This window comes from Scyliorhinus torazame, chromosome 6, assembly GCF_047496885.1.
Source record: "Scyliorhinus torazame isolate Kashiwa2021f chromosome 6, sScyTor2.1, whole genome shotgun sequence".
Lineage (NCBI taxonomy): Eukaryota > Metazoa > Chordata > Chondrichthyes > Carcharhiniformes > Scyliorhinidae > Scyliorhinus > Scyliorhinus torazame.
In genome coordinates, this window is record NC_092712.1 from 276,939,737 (window position 1) to 276,955,250 (window position 15,514).

Sequence of the window (15,514 nt, forward strand, 5' to 3'; positions counted from 1 at the left end):
TATAGCACATTGAAATGTTCCAAGGTAAGTCACAGGAAGTTCCCAAACAGAATTGGACATTGAGCTACATCAAGAGCTATCGGAACACCGGGCCATAAACTTGGTTTAAAAAAAGTTTTAAGGGGCTAGGAGGAGTCTAGACAACTGAAAGCATGGCTGGTAATGATGGGCCAAAGTAGATACTGGGGCTAAAAAAAAGTCTTAAGAGTTGGAAGAAAGCAGTCTTCTTGGAGGGTTGAAGGGTGAGAGGTTATAGACAGAAGAAATGGGCACGGTCATGGAGGGATTTGAATTTGTGGACGAGAATTTTTAATTTTCTCTCGATCTCCTACTTCTCTGTCCCAGGTCGAAGGTCAGATAAGTGATGCAGTGTCTCGCGGTGCCTCTATTGTGACCGGGGGAAAGCGACACAGTTCTGGAGGAACATTCTTTGAACCAACTCTTCTTTCTAATGTCACAACAGACATGCTTTGTGCACAGGAGGAAACATTTGGGCCTTTGGCACCTGTTCTCAAGTAAGGAAATTGTCAATATTTTTGGGACATTTATTAGAAGTGCAAGGTATTCTGAAAAACAGAAACAAAAGTTATTATGGCTCACACTTATTGTGATCTGTCATGCACTGCCTGAAAGAGTAGTGGAAGCGAATTCAATTGTAGCTTTCCAAAAGGAATTGCATATATATGTAATGGCAAGTTTGCAGGATTCTGGAGAAAGAGCATAACTAAATTGAATGTATACAAGAGCTGTCATGCAAGGCTTTATGATTCTTTGCATTTTTGTGCTTGTAGATTTCGGACTGAGGAAGAAGCTGTAACCATAGCTAATGCTTCCAATGTGGGTTTGGCTGGTGAGTAAATTTGTGAGGCATGATATAAAGTGCTGTTTAAAACTATGCAGAACAATATTGTAATTATCCGCTGTCAGTTCTGACTGAGCCAAGAAATTGTTTCTTGTATGGCAGTGAAATAAAATTCCTTCCATCTTTATCCCGTCATTTTCAATCTACTATTATTCTAGGCTACTTTTACTCCAGAGATCATGCTCAGATTTGGCGGGTTGCTGAACAGCTCGAAGTTGGAATTGTTGGTGTTAATGAAGGACTGTTATCAACCCCTGAGGCACCTTTCGGCGGACTTAAACAGTCTGGCCTCGGGAGAGAAGGTTCCAAATATGGCATTGATGATTATTTGGAAATCAAGTATGTGTGTTTTGGAGGTTTATAAGATTTGTGGGATACATGTTAAAACCCTGTCTTCGTTCACTGCCATTATCTGTGCACTTACTTGGAAGAAATGTTTTATATTACCTAATGAAATATATTGACAACATGCCACTTTAACATTCACTGACTTATCATGTTCCTGATTAGAGGAGAAATAAATCCCAGGTATTTGAATTGTTATGGTAAATTCAATCTCTGATTTAACTGTAGCTTGGTTCCTCACCTATTCTGGACAAAAACATAAAATGTTTAAACATTTATGATGTTTCAGGAGTGTTTGTAAACACTTGCACCTGTTTTGGATCATTTGGTGTAAAGTGACTATAAAGTAAATGTTTCTGAATTTTAATTTCCATTATCTAATTGTTAAACTCACTGTATTTATTAGCTATGGGCAATATTGTGATATTACGAAGCATTGTTTTTTTTCTTGAGCTCGTCTCGTAATTGCCAAATGTCTCCCGTGTCAAACCAGGAAATTGTTTGTGTTTGATCTGTAACTGTGAATTATGCTTTTTAATAACCCTCGGTAATGTGAAACAAAGATCACTGACCTAATTATGTTATGGATGTAAACAATTAATATCTTGTTATAGTTATATTAAGCTACATGTTTTGAGGCAATAAATTTTAAGGAAATGTAACTGATGTTGAATACTTTGTTTTTTACCCTAAGGTCATTTTGTTTAGTTATAATCCATTTTCTGTTGGGCAAGGGCAAATCCAAATCACAGGGAAGCAATGTTAAAGAAACAAAACTCTACAAGCGCACCGTAGCTACAAACTATCTGGCAAAATGTACTAGTGTCGCTTTGATAGATTGCTTCTCGAGTTCTTATAGAAAGTGACACATTTTGCCAGTTAACGTTAAAACTTATTTTGATAAAATCAATGTTTTCTATGGTGTAATCCTTTTCAGATAGGAGGAAGACTTGAGGTGAATGCATCATAAAGGTTAGATCAGCATGAACCAATCCAAGAATCAAATACTTGACAAAATGGGAGAGGTGGTGGACAAGTATACCTTCGAGTTAAGAATGGGAGATAGCTGTTACTTGTGCTCCCAATGGGATCAGCACTAGATCCTGTATGTAAACAACCTAGGATAGTATACTGCTAGCCATTGGCTTATCCATGTGCAACATACAGTCCTAGCAAAAGTACAAAATAAACACAACAGTTCAAGTTAAACTACACACTCAAATTTTATTGTCACTTAAATTATACAGAAACAAGAATAAGTTAGGTTAGATAGCAGTACATTATTTAGCTTTCACTGGTACATTGAATTATTTTGTGTTCACTGCACATTGCTTTGAGACTTTTTTTCCGTCTTGGAACCCTTTTTAATAAATGTTATATAGTGAACAGCTGGGCAACTGGGTCTGCTGGCTCACTGCTGCAACAAACATTTCAACCATGTGAGCTGCTGAAATGGCTAAAGCTAGATAGGATTTCTCACTTTTTTGGAGGTCTTTAAGCTATCAAAGCCATAATCAAATAGATACAGTACGAGAGCATCTCTCATTCCTGTAGATTGTTATTCCCGGCTGAGATATAATCAAATTATTCCTCAAGGTAATTATTGATCTGCGGAGCAAAGCATTTGGGCTGACTTCTTCAGCACAAACACTCATCCACATTTCACAAGTAGCTTAAAGTAGTTAGGAAAACCTGATGCACCATGTGATAGCTATGCTTGAAGGTTCTGCTCAGGATTCAATATCCTCGTGAGCATTTTTAGTGACGTCCATTTTAAAATTAGCACAGCATTAGACTAACACGTTCATAAAAACGATACATGGAATTTCTGGAGGATTGAAGCTGACTAGACTCTGGATCTGGTGCTAGAAAGTCTCATAGCAGCAGTGAAATTTCAGAATCAAAGTATATAAAACTAAGCAGCTTCATCTATTGTGGCCCTAAAATTCCAGAAAAACTAGTCCCACAGTTTGCCCAGTATTGTCTCTCATTTCTTTTGGTGCACTGGCTCTCCCACCGGTCAGGACCCCATTGAACATCTGGAGCTGAAGCATCATCTCAAAGCCCGTTCCAACTCAAAAGATTTATCCATCAAATAGAGAAATCAAACTGATAGCAAGCTGAACAGGAATCTTTGCAGTACTGATTAATGGCTACTTCATACAAAGCCACCTCTCAAAGTGGTCGACTGATCTTTTGTCTACTGCATGAATCCAAAAGATGTATTTATTTATGATCATAAACACTCACACAAGAGTCCAAACAGTGAAAATGACGGTCCTCTGGAATTTCCTGTTTGTATTTCAATGTCTCCCCATCTTTATTCCGCGGTCCCTTTTTAAGCGGGTCAACAAAGTTATTGCGGGCTTCGTGTGTGTGGGGTGTGGGGGGGGGGGGAAGGCCCAGCGAGTGAGGAGAGTAATACTTGAGCGGAGTCGGGGAGAGGGCGGGCTGGCGCTGCCGAACTTTAGCAATTATTACTGGGCGGCTAACATAGCCATGATTAGGAGGGGGGGGATGGCAGCATGGGTGCGTAGGGAGGCAGCTTCATGTAAGGGCACAAGTTTTGGGGCGCTGGTTCCCGCCGGCGCGGTACTCCACCAGCCCCGTGGTAATGGCGGGTCTGGGGGTAATGGAGGAGATATGTGGGAGCATCGGTCTGGTTCCCAATCTGCGATAATCACCGGTTTGCCCCAGGAGTATGGATGGGGGGTTCCGAATATGGCGGAGAGTGGGGATTGAGAGGATGGGGGACTTGTTTATAGAGGGGAGCTTTCCGAGTATGAGGATGCTGGAGGAGAAGTTTGAGTTGGTGAGGGGAAACAAATTTGGATATCTGTAGGTGCGGGACTTTCTGCCGCTAAGGGGGATTCAGGACAGGGTAGTTTCCAGAGGATGGGTAGGAGAGGGGAGCGTCTCTGACAGTTATAAGGAACTTATGGGATCAGAGGAGGCGCAGACCGAGATGAAGTGCAAATGGGAGGAGGAGCAGGGAGGAGAGATAGAGGAGGGCCTTTGGGCGGACGTGTTGAGTAGAGTCAACGCGACCGCAACATGTGCGAGGCTCAGCCTGATTCAATTCAAGGTCATTCGCCAGGCCCACATGACAGTGGCCCGGATGAGCAGATTCTTTGGAGTGGAAGATAGGTGTGCAAAATGTGCGGGAGGACCAGCAAACCACGTCCATGTGTTCTGGGCATTTTCAAAGCTTAAGGGATTTTGACAGGGGTTTGAAATGAAATTAAAATCGCTTATTGTCACAAGTAGGCTCCAAATGAAGTTACTGTGAAAAGCCCCTAGTCGCCACATTCCGGCACCTGTTCGGGGAGGCTGGTACAGATATTGAACCGTGCTGCTGGCCTGCCTTGGTCTGCTTTCAAAGCCAGCGATTTAGCCCTGTGCTAAACCAGCCACATGCTGATGTCATATCCAAGGTATTAAAAATAAGTGTGGCATTGTGTTCAGAGGTGGCAATTTTCAGAGTGTCGCAAGATCCGGGAATCCTGGAGGATAAAGAGGCAGACGTTCTGGCCGTTGCTTCCCTGGTAGCCCGGAGACGGATACTATTAGCTTGGAGGGACTCAAAGCTCCTGAAGTCGGAGACCTGGCTATCGGACATGGCTAGCTTTCTCTGTTTGGAGAAAATCAAGTTCGCTCTGAGAGGGTCACTGTTGGGGTTCGCCCAGAGGTGGCAACCATTCATCGACTTCTTCGCGGAAAATTAATCGTCAGCGGGGGGAGGGTAGATTAGGAGGTTAATTAATGGTGGGATCTGTTAGGGAGGGAGGTGGTATTTGCACTATGTTTATAGTCTCATGTACATTGTTTATATTGTTGTTGTTACAATGCCAAAAAATACCTCAATAAAATGTTTATTTAACACTCACTCAACCTGATTGGGTTTGAGTATTGAGGATGCAAGAACACCTGATAGTACTGATTGGACATTTCCAATTAAAAAAAAAACACAGGAACATAAAGATAACTTCGTATTGTTTAACTGCAGTAATTCCCAAAGAGAAATGTCACGTTTCACAGCAGTATAAACAAACCACCTCCTCTTCAGAAATTCTGCATGATCTTTCATCACCATTGTAATTCTGGGGAGGGCACACATTACCAGCACTGGCACTTACTGGTGGAAGGCAGTGAAGGGGATACCAAGAAAACTGTCGCTTCAAAGGTTGAGGGCCCCATTACAGCCATACGGTGGCACAGTGGTTAGCACTGCTGCCTCACAGCTCCAGGGTCCTGGGTTCAATTCCAGCTTTGGGTGATCTTTCTCCCCGTGTCTGCGTGGGTTTCCTCCGGGTGCTCCAGTTAGGTGGATTGGCTATGCTAAATTGCCCCTTAGTGTCCAAAAATGTTAGCTGAGGTTACCGGTATAGGGTGAAGGAGTGGGCTTAACTAGGGTGCTCTTTCCGAGGGCTGGTGCAGACTCGATGGGCTGAATGGCTGCCTTCTGCACTGTAAATTCTATGATCTATGATCATACTCACGAAATACAAATTAACTGTATAATGGGCGAATCGCAATCAGAGTGGCTACAACACAAAAGAAGGCCACTCAACATTATCGTGCTGGCTCTCAGTTAGAGCAACTCGATTCTAGATCATGACTTCAACCACGCTGTCTTTCCCCAAAACACTTGCCAGAATAGGCAAAAGGTAGCCTGGTTAGAAAGGTTGCTTTGCACTTGTGCTCCAACGTGTTGGAAGAATGGGAACAGCTAGTCTTTTCCTGAAGTCCTGTAAATATTCTCTCTTCACAATTATCCAATTCCCTTTTGAAAGCCATGATTTAATTTATCTCTGGCAGTGCATTCCAAATACTGACCACTCACTGCAAAAACATGTGTGCTCATGTTGCCTTTGGTTCTTTTGCCACGTTAAATCAGTGTATGCTGGTTCTCGATCATTCATCAATGGTAACAATTTATCAGCACGGTGAAATAGTGGTTAGCACTGCTGCCTCAGCGCCATGGACCCAGGTTCAATTCCGACCTTGGAGGACTGGAGTTTGCATGGTCTCCCCGTGTCAGCATCAGCTTCCTCTGTGTGCTTCGGTTTCCTTCCACAGTCCAAAGGTGTGCGGGTTAGAGGCAATTTAGCTTAGCTAATCCATCCTAGTGTTCAAAGATGTACCATGATCAATGCGTGGATGGGACAGGGGAGTGGGCCTAGGTAGAATGTAGGGATTCTATGGATCTTTATGTGGTCTGTCCAGAACCCAGGTCATTATGAATACCGTTCAATTCTCCACTAAATCCTAAGGAGAATAACCCCAGCTTCTCCAATCAATCCTGACACTATGTCCCACATCCCTCTAACCATCTCGTAAATAAACCACTACTCGCAATTCTGCCAGTCTGAATTCTTGTATCATCAACAAAACGCTGGGGTGGGGGCAGGGGGTAGCATATATCCCAGGGACTGAAACTAATATAGCAAGGGAGTGATGAGCAAACATCTCTACGTGGTATAGGACATGAGTAGCAGAAACTTTGATGAACTGAAGTCCTAGAGATGGTAGAAAGCCACCAGGAAAGCAACTGGTATAATCAAGTCTTGGGAGGCAACAGAGGGTTTCAGAGGGGAAAATGGGATGAGCTGAAGAGGGTGTGTTACAGAGGAAGAAATAGGCAGTCTTTGAGATGGAGGTGGGTTGGGGTGGGAAGCTCAGTGTGGTTAATCATGAGGCAGTGACTGGGAAGGATATAGAGTATGAAATTTGTGTTGGCAACTGAAGATTTTAGGGCAGATATTAGGAGTCTGTAACAAAAATCCACTGATGATATTTTGACAGCATTCTATACAATCAGGAGGTAAAGCAATCCTAATCAGCCATTTGTAATATTTCCTTTAGCTGGTGCTTGTGATAAATCAAAATAGGAGTAATGGAAGAGTTTACAATCATTTCAGATGTGGTTTAGGTTTTCATTCATGATTAAATAGCTAATATTTCATTAATTACCCTCAATCCAACAAGTACATGTGATGGTTGAATGTTACAAAAACCAGGGAACAATCAGACATACTAGGCTAGTAACAAAATGGTGAACACAAATAACTATTGAGAAATGTTCATAGTGATAGCAGGGCTAACCATACAGGCCATTAAATAATGCATATTCAGATATAGATGAAGTTAATGTGTGCTACAAAACACAGTACACCTAAAATAGGATAATACCAGCACTGTGTGCAGTCTTCCACTGTAACACCCTTCCCCAGAAGCTCAAAGTAAGTTCAAACAAAAGATGTTTTTGTAAATGCTCATTACAACATTCCAATGCCCAAATTATCTGACTGGAAAACCTATCCTTTCTCAATCAGAGAAGAAAATTACAGCAAGGCCAACAGTATATTTGCTGGCAATCCGAAATAGCCAGTCTTAAACCGTTATCTTTCACCGGCAAATGCTTTATTGCTTCGATTTTTAAAAAATTCTATATTTTGCCCTCGTAAGATCCTCTGGTTGTGTTTGAAGAGGAGCAGGAGACCTCTCCCAGTGTCCTGGCCAATATTTATCCCTGAACCCACATCACCAAACTGTTCATTCATCTCACTGTTGGCTGCCTGGTCTCCTTACACTACAAGTGACTACTTCAAAAGCAGTTAATTGGTTCGGCTGAAAAAAACATGACACTCCTGGGATGTGAGCACTATATTCAAACTTGTCAATAGATTATGGATAGTAACTCAAGAGGGAAAACTATTTGAACTGAAGATGAAGGACATTATCAATTTATTGCTCCGACCTGTTGAGTAACAGTCAACAAAAGTCTCCCATTTGCATTACTGATTCTACCTAAAGTTTGGTCTTTAATTTGTGTGTTTGCCTAACCGATTAGACTGTGATAAAGAAACATTGTTTCTTATTAATGAAACTGAATCAATGTAAACGGAGAAAGACGTTTTTGCACAGCTTATGGTACAAGTCGCCATACTGCTGCACAAAGATGAATGGAATGATTTTACATTGACAGAAAGAGAAGATTTTTAATATCTAAATCCATTTCTTTCACTCAGTGTGTGTGAATGAACCCAAACTATCTTATGTTTAGCATCAGGATTTCTTTTCAAACTCACCGTTTACAGGAACTTCCATGTGAAAGGAGAAACTGTTTCAGGAAAGCAATTCCTCTGTCCTTACTCTCTCACCTTACAATTTGCACGTGCTGTGTTAATGCAGACTTAATAGAAATTCCTAGAATCATAAATCTACAGAGAGCTGAAATTACGAAGTACCTCAACAGCACCAGTTCCTCTCTGACAAACCTTTCTGCTGTAAGGGTGTCGGCATCCAAGATAAACAGTCAAGAGCTGAAAAAAGTGCTCCTTCGGTAGGCTTCTGGAAAAGTCTCATCCAGAGGACGCCAACATTTTGACAACACATTTTAAAATGTCTATTAATAATCCCAGGTGGGCGATTGTACCCAGTTTTCCACTCCCAATATAGGTGCATCGCAAGTAGGCCACATTCTCTTACGTGGCAAATTTATCTGTTTTGGGGGTGATAATTGAAGGAGACTCCATTCTTAAGTGAACCATTCATACCAACTTTACGGTTCTCCTCGCCGGTTTCTCTGCTAAACAGTGTGTTCTGATCGCTGTCAAATTCCGATTCAGACACCATTAGACTCGAGTTATGTTCCGTGCTTTTGTGTTTCACACCTGGAGCAGAAAATCACAATTCAAGTCAACAGGAAATATAATTCGCCATCATGATGCAGTATTTGCTCCTTGATCAAACACATCTTCCCTCTGAACAAAAGCAAAAATAACTTGAAATAAAAAAGCACCTTTCACAACCTCAGGATGTTTGACAGCCAATGGAAATGCCTTTGAAGAGTAGGCACAGTTGTAGGAAATAAAGCAATGAATTTACGACTGACATGTCGTATTATCTGATCATTAAGTGGTGTTGGTTGAGGGAATAACTATGTGCATAGACACTAAGGAGAACTCCCCTGCCCTTCTTCGAAATGGTGCCATGGGATATTTAGCCAACTGAAAGGGAAGCAGGGCCTTGATTTAACATCTTATCCAAAGAACAGCACCACCAACAATGCATAGGCCTCGGTATTGCACTGTGATGCAAGTCCGAATTATGTGTAAAGTCCTTGGGGTGGGATTCTTCGTCCACGCCCTCCCGGTGACCAGAAATTCCCGCTTGAGGTCAATGGGCCTTTACATGGTCCCCGTCCAGTCTGGCGATCTTGTGGCAGATGCGGCTGAAGAATCTAGCCCCGAGAGTGGGACTTGAACCGACTCAGAGCCAAGAATGTCACAACTGTTACAGAAGGACTCACATAAAAAGAGAAAAGCTGAACTCTTGTTTATCACAAAAAATACAGTGAGACTTTGTACACAGTGGTTAGCACTGTTACCTCAGAGCGTTAGGGTTCCCGGGTTTGATTCTGGCTTTGGGTGATTGTGTGGAGTTTGCACTTTCCCCCAGTGTTTGCGTGAGTTCGAGTGCTCTGGTTTCCTTCCGCAACCCAAAGATGTGCAGGTTAGGCCGTGATCAATGTGTGGGGTTACAGGGACAGGGCGGGGGAGTGGGCCTAGGAAGAGTGCTCTTTGAGGGTCGGTGCAGACTCAATGGGCCAAATGGTCCCCTCCGGCACGGTAGGGATTCTATAGTGGTCTATTGCGACCTGCACTAGCAACATGGCATGAATACTATTCCAGCTACCTGAAGGCCACTTTAACATTATTCCAATTTCTAGTCATAGAATCATAGAACTTACAGTGCAGAAGGAGGCCATTCAACCCATCGAGTCTGCACTGGCCCTTGGAAAGAGCACCCTACCTAAGCCCACACCTCCACCCTATCCCCGTTACCCACTTAACCTTTTTGGACACTAAGGGCAATTTATCATGGCCAATCCACCTAACCTGCACATTTTTGAACTCTGGGAGGAAACCGGAGCACCCGGAGGAAACCCACGCAGACTCAGGGAGGACGTGCAGACTCTGCACAGACAGTGACCCAAACCAGGAATTGAACCTGGGACCCTGGAATTGTGAAGCAACTGTGCTAACCACTGTGCTACCATGCTGCCCCTTTAAAGACAAAACAGCTACCAAAAACAGGCCAGGTATGAGTTTAAAAACCTCATTGCATTTAAGAAAATCAGTTGAGTTAATCCTCGGTGAATGTATCCTGACATTGTCATATTTGCAGCACTAACCATATTTTGGCCTCAATGCCATTCGTTCCTGATCATCCATATTGTCCAAGATGGTGTATTTGTTTTTCTTCCTTACTTTAGTTCTCTTTCTATTGAAAAAGAAATGTGTAAAGGATTTAAATATGTTCCGGTAATGCATTACTTTTATTTTATGGATCCTAATTAATGATGTGGAGGCTTTTTACTGCCACCGACAATACACTTACCTCTGACAACAACAGATACAAATCCAGCATATCCCTCCAATGATGATGATTGTTAGAAACACTGATAAAATCACATATAATACACTCCAGTCTGTGAACAGAAGAATAAACATGGCTTATAACAGCAGCTGAACCATTCCTGAATATTATGCATTTTTTGCATCACCATTCACAACCCCAGGATACCCTATAGTGCTTCATACAAACATATGAAACAGGAGCAGAATTAGGCCAATGAAGTATATTTTCAATGGAGTCACTTTATAATTTAGGAATCAGAGTCAATTTTCACACGGCAAAGTCCCCCCAACATCAATGTAATGACTACCAGATAATCCTGTCTTTGTGATGTTGGTCAGGAGATGAATATTGTCAGGACACGGGAGAACTATGCCGTTCTTTCAAAATAGTGCTGTGGGATCCTTTAGGCCCCAGTAGACATCTCATTCAAAAAGACAGCACTTTCAGAAGTGCAGGACTCCCCTCAGTTCTGCAATGGAATGTCAACCTGGATCATGTGCTCACTTCTATGGAATGGGACATAACCTAACACAGAGGCAAGAATACTGCATTGAAGTAGAAGCGAAACAACATGAACCCTCTGGGCTAGGTGCTTTTACGGGCTGTCTAGGACAGCACCGAGGCAGAGAGAGACCAGGAATAGCTTCTGTGTCTTTCATTTAGAAAGGCGAAGACAATTGGGTTTCCAGACCCGATTGGTATCTCGTGCCCTCTACTGGAAAATGCACACATGTAGGAACATAGGGACAGGAATAGACCATTCGGCCTGTTCCTACATTCAATCAGAACATGTTTGATCTGTATCTTAACTCAATTTATCCAACTCAATCTATCCACCTTGGTTCCATATTCTGTTACTCTTGCCGTTAACCAGAAAGGTGTCAGGAAAGTTTGAGCATGCTCACTCAGCCCACAATGCAGCCATTGGCACAGGCAAAACTGTTCCTGACACCATTCTGGGTGGATAGCGGCAGAAGCATCAGTAAAGAAGGTTGTTTTAATGCTCTGAAGACCAAAAAGAACTGCCAAAACTACCTTGTACAAAGGGTTCTTGCTCAAACCAGGGGGGGGTGAAATGTTCCAGGCAGTGAATTGTGGAGTTGAACATAGAACATACAGTGCAGAAGGAGGCCTTTTGGCCCATCGAGTCTGCACCAACCCACTTAAGCCCTCACTTCCAACCCATCCCCGTAACCCAATAACCCCTTCTAACCTTTTTGGACACTGAGGGCATATTAGCATGGCCAATCCACCTAACCTGCACATCTTTGGACTGTGGGAGCAAACCGGAGCACCCGGAGGAAACCCACGCAGACACGGGGAGAACGTGCATACACCACACGGGGACCCAGCGGGGAATCGAGCCTGGGACCCTGGTGCTATGAAGCCACAGTGTTAACCACCGTGCTACCTTGCTGCCCAAAAGTTGTCACGGCTTCATCCTGGCACAGCCTGACTAGCCCATCTGATAGTTAATCCCAGTGTCATTATCTGAGTCCCGCATTGGGTGATGATTTTTTTATTCAATGATTTGTTTAAGGTGATGAATGGTATTACATTCACTGAGCAAGGAACTTCTGGACAAAGTAGATTGTAGCCAGTGCTTTGGTGGATGTGGTGTGTTCCATTACGAAATGTTAAAATGACTTTAATATGGTCCTGTATCCGAGACTGGACCACTCGAGCACGAGGTTGGGGAGGGTGTCGGTTACAACTAAGGAGCTTTGTGGGTTCATGGAGCACATTGGGGGGGGGGGGGGGGGGGGGGGGGGGGGGGGGGGCGTGGATCCGTGAAGATTTGGAAGGCCGAGGGCGAAATAATTTTTGTTTTACTACCATGTGCGCAAGGTGTACTCCTGTATAGATTTCTTCATGTTGGATAAGACATTGTTGGCAGGCTTGGTGGATGTTGAGTATTCGGCAATAGTGGTGTCGGATCATGCCCTGCGCTAGGTGGATTTACGAGTGAACAAAGGGGGGGGGGCCCAGCGCCCGCAATGGAGGTTGGATGTGGGACTGTTAGCTGAGGAAGAGATGTGTGAGCGGGTGAGGAAGGTCATCTGGAGGCATGTAGAGATTAATAATACGGGGGAGGTGTTGGCAGGCACGGTTTGGGAGGCATTGAAGGCAGTGGTCAGGGGGAGTTTATTTCGATTCAGGCACACAGGGGGAAGGCGGAGCGGGTGGAGATAGAAAGGCTAGTGGAAGAAATCCTGCAGGTGGACAGGAGATATGCAGAGGCCCTGGAGGAAGGGCTGTTAAAGGAACGCCAGAGGTTGCAAATGGGATTTGGGCTGTTATCCACGGCAGTTGAGAAGGGTGAGAGGGGCGGTATACGAGTATGCGGAGAAAGCTAGCAGGATGTTAGCGCACCAGTTGAGGAAGAAAGAGACGGCGAGAGAGATTGGGAAAGTGAAGGACACAGGTGGGAATACGGTCTTCGGCCCGAGGTGGGTGAATGGGTTATTTAGGGAGTTTTATAGCAAATTGTATGAGTCGGAACCCCCAGCCGGGGAAGAGGAGATGAGGCGGTTTCTGGGAGGGTGGAGTTCCCGAAGGTTGGTGAGGAGCTGGTGGAGGGCCTGGGGGCCCCAAATGGATCTGTTAAAGTAGTAGAGGGGCTGGAGGCGAAGCAATCGGGCAACGCGTTCTTGTTGTCATTGGCGGGGCGGGTATAGACAGTGAAAATGACGGTCCTCCCAAGGTGAGCCTCCCAATTTTTATCCCCAAGGCGTTCTTTAAAAATGTGAATGCAGTGATCTCGGGATTTGTTTGGGTGGGTAAAGCCCTGTGGGTGAAGAAGGTGCTGCTGGAGCCGGGGTGGGTTGGAGGGGGAGGGGGGGGGTGCTGGCTCTTCTGAATTTCATTAATTACTACTGGGCGGCGAATATTGTGATGGTCAGGAAGTGGGTAATGGGGGTAGGGATCGGTTTGGGAGCCGGTGGAGTCTGCCTCATGTAAGGACACTGGTTTGGGGGCATTGTTAACGGCGCCTCTGCCGTTCTCGCTGGCTTGGTCACAGAAAGGGAGCCGTGTCACCGCGCAGCCACTCTGCTGAAACTAAGCCCGACACCCTTTACTCCACGGCATTTGTGTTCCATCTTACAATGCACTGGCTCATTTAGGTAAGATGCCACCGGTTTTAAAGACTGTGGCAGCGCTCTGCGCTCGAGTGGAAAGTAAGAGAGGCCGACAGGTTTGAGAGAAATATGTTTCTCCCCCAGTATTGATTTTATTTCACCTGTCTATGTGTGGGCTCTTGGACACTTTTACACTGCTATTGCTTGCATTGAAATTTTGGAAAGATTTCATAGAAGCTGCTTTGAAACATAACGTGGATTTTTTTTTAAAAATTGCTTTTATGCCACACTGCCAAAGTTCTGTGACATTATTTCCTGGAGCTATCCATGATGTCACTTCCAGCAACATCGCCCAGAATATATCCAGCCAGAGTAGGCAACCCTAACGTTGCTAGTAACCTGGCAGACTGATACATTGTTACTCAGCACAGGACTGTAATGTGACAGTGAATTTGGGATATATATTCACATAACAATTAACTCCTAACTCTTTACGAATTGCATTACAATATACCTCACCCGTGTCTTCAAGTGAAACCACTCACCGCAATTGCTTTCTCCATCATCGAAGTAACGCTGTATCAGGTTCTCCATCCAGAATGGGTAACAGACACAACGCTTGGTGAATGGATCGCAGTGCCCATGGCCTGAGCACTTCAGAAAGCAGACTGCAAAAAAGAACAACGTGAGTAAAACAACTCTCCATATGTGGTTTTAACAAAATCCATGCTTAAAAATCACAAGTTTACACATTCCAGTAATTCCACGAGGACTCCTGCTAACGTAGACCTTACCAATGGGGAATGAAATAGAACAGGGGTACAGTGTTACAGCGATATGGTGGCATGACTGTAATTACTCACAGCTCTACCAGCAAAAGCCGTGTAAAAAGCTACCAGGATGTGCATTGGGTAATTATGTCGTTTTGTTCTCTATTATCTTTAAAGTCTCCTCCGCCCAAAATGGGGAAAACCCAAAGGGCATAACCCCTCCCCCCCCCCCCCCCCCCCCCCCAATCCATCAATCACTCAGCTCTATCCTGGGATCAGTGGCAATCCTGGGCCTTGGTTGTATGTTATACCAATAGCTGCCACTGTTTTCCCAGTGGCGCCGCTATTCAATAGAGCTGCCTGCCTCTAATTGGCCAGCAGCTCTGGGTGGGTGGGATTCCCACTCCCCTGGGTCCTTGATCCAGTCCAGGGGGCTGGCCTGTGTCTGGGGGGCGGGGGGGGGGGGGGGGGGTGTTGGGGAGAAGGGAACTTCTCTGTACAGACATTAATCTGGAACAAATTTAGCTGACACAGTATTGGTAAAAATGACGTCAGCGTTTATTTATTTTTAAAAGGAAAATCAATAATTTGATCTGAAACATTCGTTTTGTTTCTCTCTCCACAGATTCTGCCTGATCTGCATATTTTCAGCATCTTCTGTTTTTATTTCAGATTTTTAGCATCTGCGGGGCTGGTTTAGCTCAGTGGGCTAGACAGCTGGTTTGTGATGCAGAACAAGGCCAGCAGCGCGGGTTCAATTCCCATACCTGCTGAAAATTCTGAATTCTCCCTCTGTACCTGAACAGGCGCCGGAATGTGGCGACTAGGGGCTTTTCACAGTAACTTCATACTTGTGACAATAAAAAGATTATTATTACAGTATTTGCTTTTGTATAAAAAATATGGCTTAGTACAAACTAATATGCTGACTTCTGCAATCTGAAGGTGCTTGTAAAAATGAAAAAATACACTTATACAGGACAGTCCCCTTAGGCCTTTCAAAGTGCACATGCAAAAAAAACTTTAAAATA

The 15,514-nt window shown here is 44.1% G+C and overlaps 2 protein-coding genes across 4 annotated transcripts in view; one reads left to right on the forward strand and one right to left on the reverse strand.

Moving 5' to 3' along the window:
• The window catches only part of aldh5a1 (aldehyde dehydrogenase 5 family, member A1 (succinate-semialdehyde dehydrogenase)), a 79,827-nt gene extending 77,958 nt beyond the window's left edge, over positions 1-1,869 (forward strand). For all 3 annotated transcript variants that reach the window (XM_072509719.1, XM_072509717.1, XM_072509718.1), the window contains 3 exons: positions 346-515; positions 792-850; positions 1,021-1,869. In XM_072509719.1, coding sequence (XP_072365820.1) covers positions 346-515; positions 792-850; positions 1,021-1,226 — 435 coding nt within the window. In that variant the 3' untranslated portion in view covers positions 1,227-1,869. The remainder of the gene's footprint in view (positions 1-345; positions 516-791; positions 851-1,020) is intronic.
• A 542-nt stretch (positions 1,870-2,411) lies between these two features.
• Positions 2,412-15,514, reverse strand: part of LOC140425441 (dyslexia-associated protein KIAA0319-like) — a 179,039-nt gene continuing 165,936 nt past the window's right edge. Inside the window, exons 18-21 of the mRNA XM_072509716.1 lie at positions 14,259-14,381; positions 10,613-10,703; positions 10,407-10,495; positions 2,412-8,883 (exon numbers count right to left, since the gene is read on the reverse strand). Of these exons, the coding sequence (XP_072365817.1) occupies positions 8,708-8,883; positions 10,407-10,495; positions 10,613-10,703; positions 14,259-14,381 (479 nt within the window). The 3' untranslated portion in view covers positions 2,412-8,707. The remainder of the gene's footprint in view (positions 8,884-10,406; positions 10,496-10,612; positions 10,704-14,258; positions 14,382-15,514) is intronic.